This window comes from Pollachius pollachius (genome assembly GCF_949987615.1).
Source record: "Pollachius pollachius genome assembly, chromosome: 19".
NCBI classification, from domain to species: Eukaryota; Metazoa; Chordata; class Actinopteri; order Gadiformes; family Gadidae; genus Pollachius; species Pollachius pollachius.
In genome coordinates, this window is record NC_136952.1 from 11,520,877 (window position 1) to 11,543,753 (window position 22,877).

Sequence of the window (22,877 nt, forward strand, 5' to 3'; positions counted from 1 at the left end):
GAGGCCTTGCTCTTGGGCCTCTGTGTTTCCCCTAGCCACCTGGCCTCCCATCTTAAAGGGCATTGGCTTAGAGCTCCAGCTCAATCCAGAGGGCACACCTTCAGTTGGCTCGGTTGCTCAAGGCACAGTTCCAAAAAATGTCCACTCCTCTTCAGATCTCCTCTTCCTCTCCACCTCTCTTTGTTTTTTTTCTTCGCCCCTCGCTCCCTTGCTCACTGGCTCCATCAGCCCTGGGTCTCACTCCTTTGTCCTCCATCAAATCCCCTTCCCCCCGTGCTTGGCTTCAAACGGAAACCATTTTATTTTCGTTTGAGGCCCTGTAGTTTCTTTCTGAAGGGAATCAGAGAGGAGGAGAAGAAGAAGAATGCATGCTGAGAGAGAGAGAGGGAGAGTTGGAGGGAGGGAGAGAGGGAGAGAGAAGTTAGATGACTCAGGTTCTCCAGAAGAAAACTGTTCCATGACGCCTCAAGCATCCTCGCCTCTCTTTCCCCGGCCTAAAGCCAATCAGGTCACGGCAATTACGCGAGTGAGCTGACAACAACCAAACATCGTTCAACGTTGTAGCGTGAGCGTTCGCACATGCCGATTACAGGTAAATTATGGAAGAATTCCCACAATGCACAGTTTCATTGCTTGGCGGGTGCCACTTGTACAACAACCATTAGACCCTGCTACCTTCAGGTAGCACGCAGCGCCTGGGCTGTCATTACATATTCATCCGGAAACTACAAAGTGAATCATTAAACGACATCTTAGTATGTTGTGTTCACACACGATGCAATATGCATGTTTGACACTTTTAATCATGACAAAGACACACTGTGGATGTCTTGTATGAGCATTTCGGATTCGCCCTGTGATGTTTTATTCATGTCACGGCCTGCGGTGTGTGTTTAGGTGAATGTGTGTGTGTGTGTGTGTGTGTGTGTGTGTGTGTGTGTGTGACCACATCCATGTGGAGATGTTTGCACACAGCCACGGTAGTCGTCATGTGCATGTGTGTGTGTCTGTGCGTGTGCTGCGTGCGCGTCCATCAGTACCTGCGCTGAAGATCGACTGAAGTGGTCAAAGGACACTTTGAAATTCTGTTTCCTTGGAAAAACTATTTCTTTAACGCTTTTCCTTTTTATTCAATTTTCTCATTTATTTTATCTTCAAACAGCCCTCACTCTCTCCCCAGCAGGTTCCTATCCTTACTTTGTCTTCTCCTCCTCTCCACTCCGTCGGTCTCCACTCATCTCCTCCACTACTCCCCATCCTTCGCCCTGTTCTCCCCTATGGTCCTCTCCTCTCTCCTCTTCTCCTCTCCTCCCCTCTCCCCCTCCACTCCTTCCACTTCTCTCCCTTCCCCTATTGTCCCCTTTGATCCGCTATTCTCTCCCCCTCTCTCCTCCTCTCCTCCCCCTCTCTCCTCCTCTCCTCCCCTACGCTCTGTCCTCCTCTCCTCACAGTCTCTCTTTCTCTGGTGTGTCTGAACAAGGCCTCTAATGGGCCATGAAACTAGCGGCAGCCAGTCGTTGGACTTCTCTCTCTCTTCCCCCTGTTCGATCCCACCCTCCCTCAGGCGCGCCCCTTATGTTCGAGTGTGACCGCAGCCTGTCGCTGTTTTTGGACTTCTCAGGCCTGGTTCGGATGGAGCATGTGAGGGAATAGATTGTCTTTTGTCTGCCGTCGTCATGGCGATTGACTCGCCCGAGCGATGACGTTGTTTCCGCCGGGTATCCGGGATGATGGTGATGGCGGTTGGGAAAGCGATGAGAATCCCCACCGTTTTCCAGTCCACAGCTTCTTGTAATGAGACGCTGCAGAATCACAAGAGAGGACCTCTGTGTAATCCGACACAAACGGACCCTCCTCACCGGGTTGTGAAACTTCCTCTGTGGTCATCCTGACCCAAACTCCTGTTGTCGGGCGACAGGCTGGGACGCGACATGCAGCCCCCCAAGAAGCGCGCGACGTGGAGTGATGGTTCCCGCCACTGAGTGACATGGCCTGTGAGAATCCACCGTCTCCGCCGAGGCCGTGACGCTCGGTTCCATAGGCCTACCTGCAGCGTATCTCCCTCCCTCAGCTCCACACGCCACCCTTATCACCTCTCTGCCAGCCAGAGTGTGAGAGTGTGTGTCGTGTGAGAGAGGGAGTGTGTGTGTGTGTCTGTTTGTCATTTTGTTTTGCGTGTTCATGTTAGGGTTTGTGTGTGTGTGTGGGTGTGGGTGTGTACGTGCACAAATAACATTGCATGTGCGTCTGCCTATGCATGCAGACGCATGTGATCCTGAAAAAGCACTGTGCATTTCTTGGAGCAACAATGTGTGAGAGAGACTCCGAGCCAGAGGGAGACGGGCAGAGTGCACTTGCATGCAGATTGCCGGAACGAGGATTTATTTTATTTTTTATTTTAATTTTCTTTATTTAACCAGGTGAAGGTGCCATTGAGATATTGAAATCTCTTTTACAAGGGAGCCCTGGATGCAGGCAGTTAGCCATCAAGTGGGTTAGTGCACAGGATAGAAGGTGGCATCGGTGGCATTCACAGGGAGGTTGGAGCAAACCTCCACCTTGCTTCCATCCTTAACAGTGAGCTGCAGATGAGGATGAACACTAATTTAAGTGACGTGTGTGTATATGCACACACAAACATACCTATATATATATATATGTCTATGGATATTTTTTTGTGTGTGTGTGTGTCTTCTCCAGTCATGCGTGTCGGTTCCAGTAACATGACCCTCTGTATGTGTGTCATTGTTCCATGAGACTATATGTCTGTCACATAGGATGACCAGTGTGGCGGTTCACTGTGTGGGGGCAGAGACGCGCTCAGACAGGAGGGAGGTGCAACCAGGGGAGTTGAGGCACGTGTGGAGTAATATGAGCCGGCAGATCGCACCCGTGGGCGAACGAGAGGTGACACTCGTCTGCCTCCGGCTCCTGCTCTCTCTCTCTCTCTCTCTCTCTCTATCTTCCCCTCTTTCTCTCTCTCTCTCTCTCTCTCTCTCTTTTGCTCTGTCTCTCTCCCTTGCTGTCCTATTCCTTCTCTGTAGCCATCACTCTCTCTTTCTCTCTCTCTCTCTCTCTCTCTCTCTCTCTCTCTAACGCTATCGCTCTCTCTCTCTCTCTTTTGCTCTGTCTCTCTCCCTTGCTGTCCTATTCCTTCTCTCTAGCCATCACTCTCTCTTTTTCTCTCTCTCTCTCTCTCTCTCTCTCTCTCTCTCTGTCAAGATGTCCATGCAAATTATTGGCCTCTTGAAATCCATGAAAATTGGATGAGGCAAAGGAGGGGGAAGGGAGAGGGCTGGGGAGAAAGAGAGAGAGAGCGAAATAGAGAGAGAGTGATGGCGGGAGGGGTGTGTGTGGAGTATGTTGGAACAGGTGCTGACGTGCACGTCCTTATCTGAGACACACCTCACCTCACCGCACAACACAGCCGTCCAGTCAACCCCTGGGTATTCCTTGCTTCATTTTACGCAACATACATACGTATGGACTATTGAGGGAATCAGCCCCTGACCATCTAGTCCAATTTTATGCTCTTTCTCCCTCTATCCTCGTCTTTCTTTCTATCCCTATCCCTCTGTCTCTCTGTCTGGTTCGGTCTCTCTCTCTCTGTCTATCTCTTTTCTGTCCATAGTTAATCATTTTTGTTTTACTTGACCCCAATCCCTCCTCCTAAAAAAAAAATGCTGAATCAAGGACAGCTTTTTGGTTATTGTTTTTGGCGTCTCTTCTTACACTGGTAGGAAGAGAGGTTTTTTGGTTGGTTTATTCGGTCTAGTTGAATTGTTTTTCGGTCAGGTCGACTCAAATTTCTTCATATTCCGTGGGCTGGCGAACAAAATTTGTATTTTCACCTTAATTGGCTTTGTAACAGCTGTGGAAGAAAGCAAATAGAAAATCTAGCAAGAATACAACAAAAAAGAGAAATACATTTTCATTCTTTTTAATTGACAGAAAAATATGAGTAAATAAGAGTGAATAAGTAAGAGAGTATTTTAATATTAACCTAATTTAGTCATTTACATCGTCCACAAGGGAATAAACAGGTGGGCTGTTTTAATGCACCCAAAAAGATCAACAGTGAAAGCTTTGACAAGCAGCATGTGTTTCATTTAAATACTGAATTAACTTAATCTGAAACTATGATGCGTCATCTGTCTGACATATTAATATGATTATGTATACTTTACTTTCCTAAAAAAAAACAGGTTGATTCAAGGACAGCTTTTTGGTTATCATCACAAGCTTAACTTTTCCCCGTCTTATTTGAAGACGAGGTTCGGATTTTAATTATGCTTGTTATGGGCGGGGGGGGGGGCTAGAGAGAAAATAAAGAATGAGATTCAATACCTAAGTGTTATGTTCCTGGGCTGTACCTGTGTGTAGCTGTCATTTACAAGGTATTCAGATGAATCCTAGTGCCTGCAGCAACAGTAATTTTAACATTGTTATGCATCATTCATGACTTCTTCAAAGTATGAACTTTTGTAGGTAGTTAAAATCTCAACTCTTTTCTTATGAATCACAAAAAAAGTCCATCAGAGCATCTTGGCTTGCTGTATTCAGCCCTGCATTTCCCTTTATATTACTGCTTGAGAGCTCCATCCACTGTCCCATACAGCTCCTGTCTGTGCCCTGTTCCTGTCTTTCTAATGGACTCACACACAGTACGTTCAAAGCCCTACCGGGTACCTGCTCTTACACAGAAGCTCCCCCCATTCATACACGCCGTCCGTTTCTCCCCTTCTCCTCGGGAAGAGAAGAAACCCGAAACCACAGAGATGTCTTCTGCCCGAACACTGACGTCCGCTCTGGCGGCCGGACAACAGAGAGGACCAGCAGCCCATCGCCGCGGCGCATAAAGCGATGAAAGAAAGTAGGACAAGGGAGGCCGTGTGTGGTTTGTTTCGAGCGCGCCGTTCCGCTGGGTTCTGAGCCCACCGCGGGCGCCGAGGGAAGCGGCCCAGCACCTCTGCCCAGCGTTTGTTGTGTCAGCCGGGGCCGGACACGCGCTTTAGGACGCAGCGGTCCTGCTGAGGTCTGCTCCGCTCTGGTTTTTCAGATCCCTCTCCCTCAGAGGGCTGGACGGGGTTGTCTGTGTCCGTGACCTTCCTTTTCTTCTCTTCCCTGGGGGAAAGAACTGGAGAGAAAGTGAAAGTGAAATTGGAAAAGGATAGTTGATGAACAGTGGGGGAGATCTAAACGTTCCTGCGGTCGTGCTGATCCCTCGACCCCCTTCTAGGGATCAGCCGTGCTCACTCGTCTATTTACTTTTTTGGGGGGGGTTTAGGGTAACACAGCAAATATAAAAGAACAGAGGAAACAACAAAACAGAAAAGATTGTTCAGAAGTGTGTGTGTGTGTGTGTGTGTGTGTGTGTGTGTGTGTGTGTGTGTGTGTGTGTGTGTGTGTGTGTGTGTGCGCACACGCGCATCATCTGTCTTAAACCAGGCTATCGAAGTACCCCGTAAGCTTGCCAATGTACCCTGAATATACTGTACTCCACCTGTCCAGGCTGCCATTAGCCTCAGATGTAAGCTTCTCCATCTCCAACACTGGTTCTATTGTTTCGCACCACTGATGTCATTCTGGTGTCAATTTGCATTTTGTATCAAATGCCAAGTTGTAATGTCAAGGAAGTGTGTGTGTTTTTTTAGCCCACAAGCAAAGGTTCAAAGGGCGTAGCGGGTGGTAACATGATAACAGCTGATAGGGAAGCCGGTGGGCGAGCAAGAGTCCACTTAGCTCCAGCTAATCAGTTTAAGGCTTTGAACTCAATCTCTCCTGTTCGCCAATGCGTCATTTTTCTTACGAGCATTATGTTATTTTTCTCCACATTCGCTGTCTCTCTCTCTCGTTCTTTAATACTGGTTTATTTGTGCTTAACAGGGGACCACTTTGCTCTGTTGTTGAAGGAGAACAGATTTTTAATGATCACTTGGTCGATTTTTTTTCATGTTTGTTCTGTATATATGTTAATGTATGTATGTATATTTATGTATATATATTTTTATTTTATTTACATAAAGTAACCTTGACATATGTAGTAGTTATCGTAGATAAGGAAATCTGTCAGAAAACATTATATATAAATCAGTCTCTCTCTCTCTCTCTGTCTCTCTCTCTCTCTGTCTCTGTCTCTCTCTCTGTCTCTGTCTCTCTCTCTGTCTCTCTCTGTCTCTCTCTCTCTTTCTATGTCTCTCTCTCTCTCTCTCTGTCTCTATCTTTGTGTCTCTCTCTCTCTCTATGTCTCTCTCTGTCTCTCTCTCTGTCTCTGTCTCTCTATGTCTCTCTCTCTCTCTGTCTCTATGTCCCTGTCTCTCTCTCTCTCTGTCTCTGTCTCTCTCTCTCTCGGCAGGATGCCAGGTTTGTGGAGGAGCGAAGAAAGCAGCTGCAGGGCTACCTGCGCACGGTGATGAACAAGCTGATCCAGACCCTGCCTGAGTTCACCACCCGGCCCACCAAGGAGACGCTGCTGTCCCTGCTGCCCTTCTGTCTGTACGTGCACACACACACACACACACACACACACACACACACACACACACACACACGCACAGACACACACACGCACACGCACGCACACGCACAGACACTCACTCACTCACTCACTCAATCACTCATTCACAGTTCTCATAAATGGTGTAGTGGGTGTAAACATTGGGCTCAGTCTATTTCTCCATATTTTAATCTTTTGTCTGTGTGTGTGTGTGTGTGTGTGTGTGTGTGTGTGTGTGTGTGTGTGTGTGTGTGTGTGTGTGTGTGTGTGTGGAAGGGGTTCCTGGTGACCGGTGATGGGTATCGGGGTCTTGGTGACCTTGAGCCAGAATAGAGGTGTTAATAAGGAGGGCTGGGGAACGGGGGACCGTAGTGTTCTGGTGTAGCGTCACAGATGGAGATGCTGTGCCCATCCCCTATTTCAGCTTCCCTTTAGTTCTCTTCCTCTTTCAAACGGTTTCTCTTAGGAAATAACCAAAGAACCAGTAGAGAAGAAGAAATCACATTCAACACCGAAAAAGGAACCTATCTCTCTCCTCCAGTTTTGCTTTTCAACAATGTCTGAGCACACTCACACATGTCTTCCTTTATAGGTCTTTTTTAATGGTTATTCAGCACGCCGGGATGACAGACGAACGCGGAAAACCTTCATAAAGCAGTGCGGAGGCTCTGAAGACCCAGCCGATATCACAAGGCAGTCAACAGAATGCGCTGTGAAGCCGTGCGAGCTCTCGCCCTGATGCGCTTATATCAATAGTCATAGTTTTATTCCTCGCACACCAAAGGCAAATATGCAATATGAGAAAAGGGGGAGTGAAGGGGAGGGGGGAGGGATATGTAACTCAGAATTTCTGCAGTCGACTAAAACGAGACCGCAGATAATTGTGCCCTGAAAAGTTCTGTGTACCCGGAGGTATCGAGATGAGTCATTACATCGCGGGGATAAATGTGCTTTCAAACGCACACTGGGGTTATTAAAGGTATGCGAGGAAGGGATGAATATTCTCAACTTTAAATACACTATATGTGATTTACAGACTTTGATGAGTTCATCAATAAGTCTTTGTGTATGTTTATTTATGCCATTTAAGTACCCTCATCCTTGGGGGAAAATATGTTCACGGCATTATCCAGCTGGAGTTCTGGTTCCTTTACTTTAATCTATGTTTTATTCATCTCTGCTCTGATTGCAGCCAAGCTGGTGTTATTATTATTGTTTATCTTTTTGTTTTTTTCCACCTTGTTCTGGCTCATTCTCTGCCAATGGTGTTTGCACGTTGAGAGTCCTATGCCTCCAGCCATGCAGTCTAATGATTGGGCTTTTGCCTGATTGGCACGCCCCCTAGCCAATCAGGGTGGGGTGGAGGGTTGCCCGGGAGAGGTTTGATGGGGAATTGATGGAGGGTTTGTGGCCCGAGGAGATTAGTCGATTGGTGTAGATAAAGACGCGTGAGGTAAAGATGTTTTCTGTGCCTCATTTAGAGGAGAATTTTAAGCTTGAGGATTCAAAGCTTTGCTTTTCTCTCTTAAAAAAGCGAAAAGACAACATAATAGGGATGATCGACAGAAGGAGAAAGTCTTAAGATACACAAAGAAATACAAACTTTTCCACATAATTGTCTTGCATTGTCTTCTCTGTCGTGTGTGTGTGTGTGTGTGTGTGTGCACGTGCGCGTGCATGCGTGTGTGTGTGTGTGTCTCACTGTGTACAGAGTTGGGGGGAAATACGAATATACACAAAAGCACAAACTGGAATGCAAACGCTTGCTATCCTCCATCCGTACTATAGCTCCTCTCCGAGCTTGCCTTTTAGTAAGTAACGTCACATCTCATGCCAGGTATGATAATAGGCGTAGTATAGAGGCCGATGGCAGGGCCGGCCGGGAGGATAATGGAGTCAGTTCTGTTGGCTGGCTCCCCAGGAACCTTTGCCCGCAGTGATTTATAATCAAAAAAGATATGTTCTTTTTAAATCATGCATCAAACATTATTCTCTTCATTCCAAAGCAATTGGCTACTCTTTCAAATATATGGTACGGTTCAAATGTAATATAGAATTAAGATCTAGAATAAAATTTAATGTAGAATCGCCCGTAGAATTGTCATTTGAAATGGAACACCCCCATCTTAGACTTACATGGTCTAGTCATCACACTACAAATGTATCATTTAATTTTCCTATTTGGTGAACACGACGAAAGCCATGTAGTGATCTGGACAATGTTTGCGGAGCAGTTAATATTAGACAAACATTTGAACAGACAAGCTAATAAATCATTTAACAAGTAGATTTCAATGAGCATATATGCAGTGTGTGTGTGGTCCTGTGTATGTGTGTGTGTTGCATGCATGAGTGTGTTTTTGTGTGTGTTTTTGCATGCGTGAGTGTGTGTTTGTGTGCAGCCATGAGTGTGTGTGTGTGTGTGTGTGTGTATGTGTATGTGTTCACATGCACGAGTGTTTGTTTGTTTGTGTGCTTTTGCATGTGTGAATGTGTGGTCCTGTGGGTCTGGGAGTGTGCGTGTGCATCCATGAGTACGTGTGTGTGTTCCTGCACACACGGCTGTATTCCTTCCAGTAACAGTTGGGTCAACGGTCACTCGGTCACTCGTTTGTCGTGGTGTGGCGTCTGGATGGTTGAGGGTGATGAAGAGCTGGTGGTCAAGCCGCTAACGTTTGGCCGCATCAGAACTATGACCCCCCAACAAGTCACCCCGCAGCCCAGACACAGGACAGCCTGGCTGCTGCTGATGCTGTTTGGAACGCGTCTATGTCTTCACGCCTAATTAATTGAACACAAACAAGCCGTCGCTCAGTTTGAATTGAACACTTCAGTCTGGTGGCAGCTTGTCCTCACAGCTTCCCCGTGCCCTTTGAAGTGTTGATGGGCTGATTCGCTGACGTTCCGTGTTGGCCAATCGTGGGCCTGAATCCCGATCGTCGTGAGTTTCTGATTGGGTACTGCTGCTGACCTCTCTCTCTCTCCCCCCCCCCCCCAGGTGCTTTCAGTCCCTCACATACTGGCTCCTTTGTGTTGTGTTGTCAGCGATTTGGGCAATGCAATTTGCACACGATTATAACATGTACTTTTCCAGTCCTTTTAGCCTCAACCCCAGTGGTGGTGCCACTTAATGCTGATGTTTACTATGGCGTTACTGAAACACTGTTAGTGGCTGTCAGGGTTGACATCCAAGTAGGGAGTTTTACGCACACACACACACACACACACACACACACACACACACACACACAGGCCCACGCGCAGTAACCCCCTCCTGCGTATCCAACTCTCATGCATTTCTCACAATAAGTGAGAGGGTGACGATAAGCATTTGTGTGTTTGTACTGCTCTTTGCGAAATTGATTGTTTCCACTGAACCTGGACAACCAACAGCATTGAGTGATGATGAGGCCTTCCACAAACCATCCAGACCACGTTTCTTTCATTGATTGTCGCCCTTACTTTGGCCATCGATTCCGGGGCACGTCAATGTCCATCGTTTACAGCTTCCAGCTCCACTTCCTTGACAACACTCCCTATAAGCCGGCCTTTTATAACGTTGGTTTGGCAAGAGGTGCTTCCAACCTCCAACCAATCACCAGCCGATCAAGCATGCAATTGGTCCCAGACCGGCCTATCGACAGCTCGGTCAGTGGGGGCACAGCATCATGGTTGTTGTTGTTTCACAACAGGAGGGACCGGGTTGCCTCTGACTGTTCACTTTGTAGCACTAATCAGAGCAGGAAATACAAAGCAACAGCCTGTGTTTCAGCAGAGAGACGATCTTTAATTTTGCTCTCCATGACGGGGAGGGGGGGGGGGGGGGGGGGGCAAAGGCACCAGCAATTGCAATTCAGGGAGTGGGAACGCGTCTTCGGGAAGCCCCTGTGACCCGGGAAGCATTATGACTTCCTTTTTTCCCACTTGTCTGACAAGAGCCGCTGTTCATTCATCCATCCGTCCCATCCGTCCTCAGTTTCGAGGGCAGGGTGCATCTAGGCCGCCATTCCCTCCAGAGTTTCACGAGTGGGGCGACGAAAAAAGAAAGGAAATGATCCGAGTTTGATCGCAAATGTCTGTAATTTGATTCAGTGGGTGACCGACCAAAGCCTCCCAGTGTCCTGATAAAACCGGGCGCTCTCTGGGCTCACCGGTGGTTCGGTGGAGATTGTGGCTCTTTCGGATGAGATAAAGGACATTTCTGTTCACGGTAAGCCGCTGGGAAAACGTTGTTTATGAAGATGATACAGCCGTGTGTGCCCAGGAAAGAGTGTGTCCCCGGCACTGGGTTTAGGAGCAGACAAGTGTGAGTGCTTGAACGTCACTCTGTAGACTGTGCCGTGCATTTATTATGGGTTTTGTTTTGGGCTGTTCAACACAATATGGGGTTATTGAATTGAACACAAAAACGCATAATCCACACTCAAGTGGGTGGTTTTTAAGTAAAAGACAAAAGGTGGCTTCAGCTGGCAAACCCCATGAAACATTAATAGCCTTTTTGTGTTTCCGTGTGTAACTCGTAGCACTTGGATATTTAACGCGCTGCCGATGAACAATGCATGAGTTGTTCCAGGGCGAAGACACAGAAAAGTTTCAGTAGGATTTCCCCCAACAAAAAAACCAAACTTAAGTCATGTTGTTCTGCCTTCCAGGGACACGCCCCAGACCACAGACGGAGGGGCCAAGACGGTGCGCTCCAAACCCTCATCGCGCTTCCCCAGACTGGGCCGCAGTCGCAACCAGGACGCCCGGCCGGAGCCCCAGAGCGGCGACCTCTAACCCCGCGACACAGAACCAAACCAATGAAAACCAGACCTGTTCTATTTGACTGGATTGGCACCTGATTGGCCGAGATCCAGGAACTCCCTATTTTTTGGTCTTGGTTGTCAGAGGACGGTGTTGCTGTGGTAAAACCTGGACCGTTTGTGGAGGTAAACGTTAGGGTTTTTTATCGCTGGGGATAACTGGAGTCTGATGATCAACGGTCATTCAAGATGGATGACATTGAGGTTGAAGGTCACAGCACAAGGGCGACCGGAGTAGTTGTAGGTCATCATGGGAAGAATATCTAGAGAACTGTTTTCTTGGGTTGCTCACCGGCCCTACAGTAGCACTAAGACCTGTTCTCACCTCAGTGAGAGGCCAGAGGACAGAGACAGAGACTGCCCTGGCTGAACACTGACTTCTCTGAGGTTGGACTGAATTTTTTACAACGATTATTAGATGTCAGTGCTGCTTTTTTTTGGTTTTGTAGTACAACTGTATCACAGGCTGACGGTGCCTACAGTGACTGTAGACATCGAGTGTGGATATCTTCTGTGGATGACTGAAGGGGGAACCAGGTGGGAACCAGTTGATGGACGGTCAACAGGTGCTCCTCAAGAGAAATCTTCTTTTAGTAAATGTGTTTGTTTGTTTGCTTTGTGTTTGTCCAAATAGGATCATTAAGGTGCCATTAGGTTTTCATCAGCCAACCACTAGCGTCCTTGTTAACGTAAAGGCTTCAGACAGTTGGGCAGGTCTCAATCCATTGTATTTTCCAACAAGTTGAATCTGGTTTATTTTGCTACACCGCACGCCCCTAACAACCCAAACTCCACTACCAAACTAAACACACACAGAGCAACAGATGTTAGAGGTCATCTACAGATGTAAGAGTTAATCTACAGATGTTAGAGTTCAACAACAGATGTTGGAGTCCATCTACAGATGTTGGAGTTCATCTACAGATGTTGGAGTCCATCTACAGATGTTAGAGTTCATCTACAGATGTTGGAGTCCATCTACAGATGTTAGTTCATCTACAGATGATAGAGTTCATCATCAGATGTTAGAGTTTGTCTACAGATTTTAGTCCATCTACAGATGTTAGTTCCTCTACAGATGTTAGTTCCTCTACAGATGTGAAAGTTCATCTACAGATGTTGAAGTTCCTTTACAGATGTTAGTTCATCTACAGATGTGAAAGTTCATCTACAGATGTTGAAGTTCCTCTACAGATGTTAGTTGAAGTACAGATGTTAGAGTTCATCTATAGATGTTTCGAGTTAATCCGCCCCTGGCCAAGAACAACACAGCATTTCTAAAAGGCTTAACTAAAAACTGTTGTTGGGATGTTTGTGAGCGGGACGATGTGGTGAACGAACCACTCGACACTTGAAAGAAGCCGGGGTTGCTTGTTAGGGAACATGATGAGGTTAATGGTGCATCGGGTATTCTTCTGAGACAGAAGCTCATGCATATTGATGCCTCCGTCAAGTCGTAGTAGTTTGGGTAATGTGTTAAAACCAAACAGGGAGGTCTTTGTGCGAGGAGGAGTGCCTTTTGAAAAAGCTTTTTATTTTATTGTGTTTTTGATGGGGGGGGTGGCTGAGAAAAAATGGAATGCTGTTGTTTTAATCGCAGTGGTAAAGAGGAAGAGGTAATTACACGTGCGTTGTTTGTCGGGGCGTTGTTTTGGGTCAGCTCGCTTTGACAAATGACATTTAAATAATTCACCAATCCACGGCAGATATTCTACATCGCACACAGTATTTATACACCCCCACGGCACCCCATTGTGCCATGTGCTGGACACACACTATCAAAGCTAATTACAATGGCAGAGCAAACAGAGAAATCGGGCGCAGACTTTTTCAGATGAGTCATCAAAGTGTTGCAGATTAAACGCATTTGTGGATTTTTTTCTTTATTTTATGAATTATGTATTGTAATGCAACATTGATGCCTCTATTGTTATGTTTTTTATTATTGTCCTTGTTGATTGACTGCTTGTTCCTTATTCAGAGGATTTCTTGTATAGAACTGATATTGGCACATTTACAAAAAAAAGAGTATAATCACTTTTCAATGGACTGTCGATATAACTTTAGGATCGCTAGAATGTCAGAACTTCTGTTTGTACCAAAATGTAGCCTATATTATAGCTATTACATTTACTATTACAGTGATATTAGGTGCAGAAAATGCCAAGAACATCTAGATAAGGTGAACACAACCTGCCTCCTGCTATTTTTAGCATTAGCATTCAAGCTAGTTCTTCTTCGGCTATGGACATTGAACAAAATGGTGTCCGTAGCATAGACTGCTGGGAGTGGGACGATACGCTTGGAAATGCTGGGGACATATCCTTACATATTAGCGCTGCCACGAATCTAACGACCTTTTTTATATTTCAAATCACTCGTACGACCAAGAGGGGAAGACGCCATATGGACCACGCTGTGGGTCTCCCATCTGGGAATGTTTTGTCGCTTCATATACATATCACAAACTCGCCTCAAACACAACCTAATGTCCCGGTTTCACTCAATCCTCTCCAGCAAACGAAGGCTCACCTGGAGAGGCCGAGGAAGAGACTTCATGCGTTGAAATGTAGCCAAAGTGTTCACATTGCATTACTGTGCTCATGTACTCCAATGACTCCCCTATCATGTCGGTTGCCGTCACAGTGTTGAGTGTTTGAACAATAAAGATGTACAGTCCCTTATACAACAAATGGCTCCTTCTTTATATGTGTGTATATATATATATATATATATATGTTTATGTATATATATATATATATATATATAAATATATATATATATACATATATATATATCCTATATATACACACACAGCGTGTGTCCTTTACCTGAAGTACAAAAGCCACCATGATGTTGTGTGTATGCGTGTCGTGGTGTGTGTGTGTGTGTGTGTGTGTGTGTGTGCGTGTATGTGAGTTCACATGTTCATAATGGGAGCCCTCATGCATGCAAAGGCATGAAGATGCTCATATGTTCGTGTACACGTGTGAAAATGTGCCGATGTATTAGCATGGATCAATGAACGCCTCAACCCATTGTATGTTATTTGTGTGTGTGTGTGTGTGTGTGTCGCCGGGAAAATGGAAGATTGGTCAAATGGATGATTATGATGATGATGATTGTGGCAACTGGGAATAACTGGCAGATTTGGCCATCTTCTCACTCGGCGTCTGAATCTCCCGGTACATCTGTTTAGCTTGTCGAACGGTTGTTTAACGTTTGCTGCGTCGCTAATCTGGCCCTAAGCCTCTATTCATACCCAGCCCGGCGTTGGGAGGAGAACACAACGGCTTACATTCCAGAAGGATACTTATGGCACCAGATCGCTGGAAGAGGAGGAGAAAAGCAAGATTTGGAGAATAGCATTTGGAGAGCTGCTCATTGTCTGTTGACCAGCAAATTGGTGATGAGCCCATTCAGGATCTGGATGGCTGCTGTTGGCAGTTGGGAGATGGACGGTCCACACCACACACACACACACGCACACGCATACGACCTTCCAGCCAAGTACGCCAAGCACAGCTCACCTGGAATGTTTTCTATTGTCTGAGCTGATTCCCGGAGACGGGCGTTGAATCAGGGCTAAACTGCACTCTGTTCCACCGAAAAGGAGATGCAGCGAATGTATTCACGAGGATCCAGGAGCTCATGAATAAAATAAGAGCCAATGTATGCATTTATGCATCACTTCGACGTTTTGCACCTGCTTCACAAGGTCTGATTGTGGTCCCTCTCTCACTCTGTGACTCCCTCAGTATTCGATCTCTCAGAGGTCGGTCCACCCTGTTGTTTGGTCCTATTGTTTAGGGATTCAGCAAGGCCATGACGCTACCTGCTTCATGTGGAGAGAGGGAGCGTCATGCGCTGTGGGTCAGTGTCGAGCCGAATAATCCTCTCAATCAAACTCGGAATCTAAATGTAAGGGTCTGAATTACTACACACAGTGTATGTGAACCATCAGAGGAATCGCAACGTTTCACCAAAACCAGAGCTAAAATAGAATGCCATCTAGCGAGCATTTGCCATGTGAGTTTGCTTTGTGTAGCGGTAAAAACCGTGAACCGTGATGCCGCTTGGAAACTCCTCTTGTGTTGCTTTCTTCCTTTATTATCTCATCTGAAACTCTTTGTGAGCCCGTATCTTTTCTTGTCCCTGAAATTACTTCCAGGTTCTTCATTGTCCCTTTCTGTTTCAATCTCTCTCGCTTGCTCTCTCTCTCTCTCTCCCACCCCTTTTCTGTTTGAAGCTCTCTCTCACTCTCCCCCTTTCAGTTTTGTTCTCTCTCACTCTCTTCCATCCCTTTCTGTTTCTCTCCAATCCGTCTCTCTCTCTCTCTCTCTCTCTCTCTCTCTCTCTCTCTCTCTCTCTCTCTCATCATCAAATTCAGTGCACTTTCAAAATCAAAGCGTTTTTCTTTATGCCTTGCCGTGATTTGCAAAACTTACCAAAAAAATGTAAACAGAGAAGGATCAGAGGAGAGGGACAATAAATCCTTTAGTTTTTGTAAATTGTATCAGCATCTGAAGTGGCAAATTAAGCCGTAATGGAGTATGTTAATTAATGGGATAACAGGGGCAGGAACATGGGAAATCAGCTCTCTGTGCCTTATCCTTAAGCTGTTTATCAAGGCAGAGATTGAGGCTGCGCAGTTTTCATATCCACATATCTCCATATGCAGATTGTTTACTCTGTTTGCAGCCAAGCCTAAACGATGAACGTAGTTTACAATAAAATCCAATGTCAGTCATTCATTTAGACGCCGCAGACGATATAAGGTCGGAGGCAATACATTAGACTCCCTCTGTTACCTGTTCAGCTGCGTTTGGAATTTAATGTAATCATACTAACTAATAGGAGGAAATAATATGTAATAATATGTTCCGAAATCCTATTTTCATATAGCAATGCAAAATACGTAATACCTAAAGTCCCTGGAAGGTGAACTCTTCCAGGACAAATGATACATGAGCAAACTCTGGACAACTGCAGTCGCTAGGATTACCAATAATGCATATCGATCGTAAAGGGGAAACCGTTAGATTTAAATTGGTATGTAGCGTGTCCTCTTCGATCAGCGGCTCGGAAAACGGCGAATCCCGCAGCACCGAATTATGTTCGAAAAATATCCTACTTTAGGGTTGTATACGAATAGTAGGCCTGCATACAGTTACTCATATGTAGTATATGTACTATACAGTATGCTGTTCTTCAATCCGCACGTATCCAACGTGTATGTGCAGTAGCAGCCATATCACCCATAGCTGCACTCATGACTTTCTGGGTCTTAGGCCCATGTGATTTGACTCGTAATTCTCTCCTCCTCCCTCTCCCCTAGGCTTCTTCATGTTCTTCCCTGGTGGAGAGTTGCCTCCTAAATTGCCTCTCTCTCTCTCTCTCTCTCTCTCTCTCTCTCTGTCTCTCTCCCTCTCTCTGAGCTATACTCACAATAGCCGCCGGCTCCCTTTTGATCAACCTTGATCTCAGCGCCTGGAAGTGCTGCTGCATTCACAGCGGGGAGGAGAGGGAGAGAGTGCATAGGATAAGGGAGAGAGATAGTGGTGATAGCAGGAGAGGTTGAGGGAGCAAGGCTGCGAAAGGGAGAGAGGGTAGAAGAGGTTGAGAGAGCTATAGAGAGGTTTAGGGAGGGAGAGACACTGTGAACCGTCTTAACAACATCAAGACTAAATGAGTGATGAAACCGAGTGTCTCTGATGGAGCCTTAAGAGTTAAATGGACGTGTTCATTCACCTCTGTCTATCTCCTTCACCCCTCCCCCCCCCCCTTTCTCTGATATTCTTGCAACATGCTTGCTCTCATCTTTTACCCTTATGGTTTTTGTTGTGCAACCTAGTTGAAGGACTTTTCCTTTTGTGTGTTGCTTCCTTGTATTCCTTTCATGAGAAAGTGTCTTTATAGTACAAACACTGTAAGGCTTAAAGTGAAAGTAAGACACGATCGCTTTACCTCGCCCTCCCTCCGTCCCTCACCTCTCCCTCTCCTCCGTCCTGGGTGCTCTCCTCAGCCACCCCCCCGCCCCTCTTGTGGCTCCCTCTGTCTCCATTATTTTTCCTCCTGTTGCTGACTCTGTTGCTCCTATCCTGCCTCCTTCCTTCGCCTAATTATCACAAATTTGCTTAGCATTATGAATTCCTGATTTCAATCTCTCCCCTAAATCTCTCTATCCGTCTCTCTGTCTCTCTCTCTTTCTCTTTCTCTCTTGAATTAATCATAACATTTTACCAAATTCTTCACTAAACTACTGGAAATAGTGAGTTTATATCGTGTATTGGTAAAATGCAAACTGTGATGCTGCTTGGAAATTGCTCCTCGTTTGATTTTTCCTTTATGGTCTCTGAATCTAAAATTGTTGAAAGAAGAGGCAGACAATCGCGCTCTCTCGCGCTCTCTCGCGCTCTCTCGCGCTCTCTCGCGCTCTCTCACGCTCTCTCACGCTCTCTCTCTCTCTCTCTCGCTCTCTCTCTCGCTCTCACTTCTCCTTAGATCCTTCACTTCCCTCCACAACCTGCTTTGTCTCGAGAGAATGACCTCTGTACATCAACACACTGATACTAAACAACCTGACATGTCTGAAGTGAGAACGTTGCTCACCATCCTCTCGGACTGGGCCCCCTCCTCGGGGGGGGGAGGGCGGGGCATATGACTGGCTCCTGGCTCTAGGGGGCCCCTCTACCGTACCTATTCAGTTGCTTTTCCACTGCATCCTGGCACCAGGAAAATGAGTAGCTCTTACAGAACACTAAAAGGCCTCTTACACACAAATAGCATTAACATTCCCATCCCATAATTCCCATCTCTTCTCCTTGGACTCTCCAAAACTTCAAGGAGGAACAAGGACCCGTCGACAGAGTGACAGATTTAAAAAACTGTTGTCCTGGTAACGCATGCAAGGTCGGCCATCTTGTCGTTGTTTCTTTTGTTTAGAATAGAAGTGTCTTTGTGGGTGTACAAAAATATGTAAACACACGAACGACAGGATGTGTGACCACAGGCAAGATGAAGGCTGATTCATTTTCATATGTTCTCTAACACAAGCAGACGTGCATCGACTTATGCACGCACACACATACGCGCGCGCGAGAACACACAAACACACACACACACACACACACACACACACACACACACACACACACACACACAAACGCAGACCACAGACACAAACACAAGAGGGGATACGTTGGACTTGCTTCTCATGAATGCATAATGGTGTTGACAGTGTGCCGCTGAATATGAATAAGATGTGAAGACACACAGCTGGCCTCTATCTGGAATTCTATCGGTGTCATGGCCGACCGACAACAGGGTCCCTTTTCTTTACAGACCATCACAGTTCCTCTGTTCAAAAACACATTCACATGAAGAGGCTCAGAGAAAGCTTCAGACCGCTCCAAAGTTTGGTTCTCGCTACGCCCGTGAGTGTATTCAGTGTGAGATTCCCCTTTCCCCTGTTCTTCAGGTCGCTTCGATGTAGGTGTTTGGAACGTGTTTGAATCGTGTTATGGACGTGTTTTTCACAGGTGCGTTAGAACTCGCACACCTGTGCGCCTCTCCATGGATGGGGTTTTCAATTTCTTTGATATTATAATCCGAAATAAATTTCAATTTTTATTTTTTTACTGGGGGGGCTGAGTGTGGGTAGGCCGTGGAGAAGGGCTGACTCACGGTGTCGGGGGGAATGTCTGTGGCGGTGTGTTTCGTCGCAGTCTGAAAACAGCGACAAGTTTTCGTGTTAGATTTCACACGTCTTTAGCGTGGCGGTAGATTCCCTCCCGCCCACTTCCAAGGCTTCCCTCTCCTTCTGGATGTGCTGCTGAGGCATTCTGGGTAATGAGAAGTATTTTTGTTTGTCTATGTGTACGTGCGTTCGCTACCGTTGTTTGCCGGAAGATACCTTTATCTGTGTCTACAAGGCGGTAATTGATTGTCTCGATGAAAGGTGTGTGTGTGTGTGTGTGTGTGTGTGTGTGTGTGTGTGTGTGTGTGTGTGTGTGTGTGTGTGTGTGTTGTCAGGCATTATATGTGTATGTATGTGCATGCACTTCCGTAGTTGTGGGCACTTTGTTGACAGTTACACTTGTACACAAGTATGTGTGTGTGTGTGTGTGTGTGCCTGCGCGCGCTCACATGTGTGTGTTTAGTGCCTGCGTGTGTGTGCGTGCGTGTGTGTGTGTGTGTGTGCGTGTGTGTGCATACATAGGTGTGTTGGTTTCCAACTGTTCCGACGTCTGTGCTAATTACTTTGCCTTGCATGGTGAAGACTGCTATTTCCAAAGCAACATCACACCACTTTGGCTCAGCTCGCGCAGCCCCTTTTCCCTGGCTGTCTTCACACACACACTCGGCTCTGTTCAACATATAGCGGGGCTCTCATCTAGAAGGACTCTTAGAGGCTCTTATGTGCATCCTACTGTGACATTTCATCACCCGCTTGGTGTAATTGTTGTGTTCTGAAAGGCTTGTGGCGCTTTGAATGTTGTTTGTGAGCTTCTTCTGCTTTTACCTTATCAATTTATTTTTTCACTTTCTTCGTACTTGATCGTCCTAAATCAATCTGTAACAACTGCTCATGTAATTAACATTCCACAGAAGTGGCCTGATGTATGAATCCATCAAGGAACACGCAATCATGTTATTAACATTCAGCAGAAATGTCCTGATGTATATATCCATCAAGCAATACGTGATGTTATTAACATTTAACAGAAGCACATCTTCTCAAAAAACACTCTCCTTCCAATAATTGTACATACTGTACACGCACAACCCTGCTGCACTGCTTCAGTCTGGGGACTCACCCTCAGCCAGCAACATCACTTCCACTTGATAGAACTTATCCAAAAGGGGACATGGATGTTTCTTGGATCGACAACATTTAGTTCTTCTTCACCTTTTCATCGGTCACCACATCTTCAAGGACACAAAGTGTGCATGCACCGTTTCAGAATCTCTGAGGGGTTTTCTTTGTTTGATCGATGATCCACGCAGTGCAGGGAGGCTAGAGGGCGGGTCGCTGAAGCCACCTTCTGCCGGTTGTTCACACAGAGCGCTCTGCCCTGTGATTCGACGAGTGTCGAACCCATCGGACACGTTCCCTTGAAGTTGGAGTGATGGGTGAGGCAGTGCCTTCTCAGATTGTATAATTTTTGCTACTGCGGTAGCCTTGTTGAAGATCAAACAAATGTGCTTTGGTGCCACAATACTGAATGAATATTTCACATTTCACTCAACAGTGAATTTTTTGATTTCCATTGTAAAAATGTTGCAGACATTTGAGCTCTCATGTTCTTTTGCTTTAACTCCCGAATCTTTTTGCCACAGCAGAGGAATTACGGTACGTGAAGAGAGAACGTGAAGGGTCATGGGCGGGTCGTGGGGGCGGGACAAAGCGGCTAAAACGGTGTCCAATTGGAGGAAATTTAAGAGGCCTCTGACTCTTGCTCAGAAAGAATCATTCAGATTCTATGTTCTGTTAAATAATTTGCGGGCCGGATCAGAATGATCCATGGGCCGCTAATTGAGTGGCCCATGGATCATGGGCCCAGGATCTCCACTTACCCTGGGCTGCATCATCTCCTGCTGGCTGGATGGTTCTCCTCATGCAGCCCCACGCGGCCCACCGCCTTGCTCCATTACATAAGCCCCCTCAGCATAAGCCCTGGTGGGCCGTGAACATCTGTGTGTGTGTGTGTGGGTGGATGTTTGTGTGTGTGTGTGTGTGTATGGGTGTGCATGTGTGAATACTTCAAAAACAGCGGGAACCTAGAGTTCTGTTATTGTTCAGTATTTGTGTGTGCTGGAGAGAGTGTTAGAGTGTGTGTGTGTGGGGGGGGGGGGGAGAGAGAGAGCTATTGAATGAAAAATCTTCAATATTTTTGTGCTCTGGAAAGATGGCGAACAAAAGAGAGAGAGAGAAAGAGCGAGAGACTTTGGGAATTGGAGAGATAAAATTTCAACAAAAGCCAACTAAGAGGCATATGAAAGTGAAAAATAAAAAAGCTCTGTTATAAAATAAGGAAACTAAAGAAGATCACGACAGAGAGGCAGCAGGTGGTCATTCATACACAGTGTGTCAGTGCGTCTGTGTGTTAGTGTTCTTGTGTCTGTGTGCGTGCATGTGCATGCAAGCTTTTGTGTGTACGCGTCTGTGCGTGAATGTGTGCGTGTGTGTGTGTGTGTGTTTGTGTGTGTGTGTGTGTCTGTGTGTTAGTGTGGGTTGAGGATAACGTAGGGTTCCGTCTCACTGGTCTCCCCCAGCAGCCCGGAGCACCTCGGCCTACAGCAGGCTAGGATGTGCTGCACTGTCTGCTCTTGTTGTTGTTGGTGTTGTGGTTGTTGCGAGACAGAGGGGTACAGGGCCCCCCTAATGAGAGATAAAAGCACTGGAGATCTGTCTGTTTCTTTTTATCATACTCGAACACAAATACAGCTTTATGTAAATGAAGAAATAAACACAAAAGGAAAACACGACTTTTTCCGGGTTTTGTTGCAGTTTTTTTGCACGCTCATTTCCAAGTGTTTACTTTTACTTGATGTGAATGATACATTTTATAGATGGTGAGGTATTTTGATGTGGCAAAATCGGAGTAAAGGTCGCAAACTGAGCTCAGAGAGGTGATCATCAGATATGCCAGAATGAGATTGCTATTTGCATCCTCTTTAATATTCATAATGATAATAATTCATCCCATTTATACAACCTTTTCAAGCCCCTTAAAGCCCTGCTCTCAGCAGTGGAGCCCTGCCCACCTATCCTCAGTGCGTGGCTCTGTGCGGCTCAGCCGTCCTGCCGGCGAACGCTACTCTGGAGGATTCCCCAGCTGAGGCCCAGGGAGCAGGCGAGGCAAACTCTCGGAGCAGGAAAGGTGATGTATTCAGAGCCCTATAATTACATCAGAGTTTGAATCCTGTGTGCGTGTGTGTTTGTGTGCGTGCGTGCGTGTGTGTGCGTGCGTACGTGCCTGCGTGCGTGTGTTTGTGCTGTCTCCGTGGCCCCTCTGTCTCCAAACCACTTAGGATCGCACATTGTCTGTGTGTCTGTGTGTGTGTGTGTGTGTGTGTTTGTGCGTGTGTGTTGACGCTGTATTGAGGGAGCTTTTAACTCAATATTCGCCCAAATCCCCACGGCACCCGGGCCTTTTATTCATTCACATGGGTTGCCATGGAAACCGGGAGTTCATTACATTTCACTCTTTTTTTGAAAAGACATTACGTGTGCGGATGTATGTGCGTGCATCCCTCTGTGATTGTGTACGGTGTGTTTGTGTGTGTGTGTGTGTGTTAGTAGAGGTTAATCAGGAAATCTGTAAAAAAAATATATACCCCCCTCACACACACTTAAACACACCCTTTATTTTGTGACAACCCAAATCAATGAGTCCGGAGCCCGCCCTGCTAGGAACTAGGTGTGTTTAGAGAGGAAACCCAGAGAGAGGATGTGCAGCCGGGGGGATCTCGCTGTGCAGGCCCCGTGGAAGCCCTGAACATATGGCCCACCAGGGGACCCAGAGGGGGCCCGTCCTGCAGTGATCTGATAGGGGGCCGTCAGGGACCTG

The 22,877-nt window shown here is 46.4% G+C and overlaps 1 protein-coding gene across 1 annotated transcript in view; it reads left to right on the forward strand.

Moving 5' to 3' along the window:
• The window catches only part of snx29 (sorting nexin 29), a 100,559-nt gene extending 86,584 nt beyond the window's left edge, over positions 1-13,975 (forward strand). Inside the window, exons 20-21 of the mRNA XM_079756275.1 lie at positions 6,356-6,495; positions 11,149-13,975. Coding sequence (XP_079612401.1) covers positions 6,356-6,495; positions 11,149-11,275 — 267 coding nt within the window. The 3' untranslated portion in view covers positions 11,276-13,975. The remainder of the gene's footprint in view (positions 1-6,355; positions 6,496-11,148) is intronic.
• Positions 13,976-22,877: the final 8,902 nt, after the last annotated feature.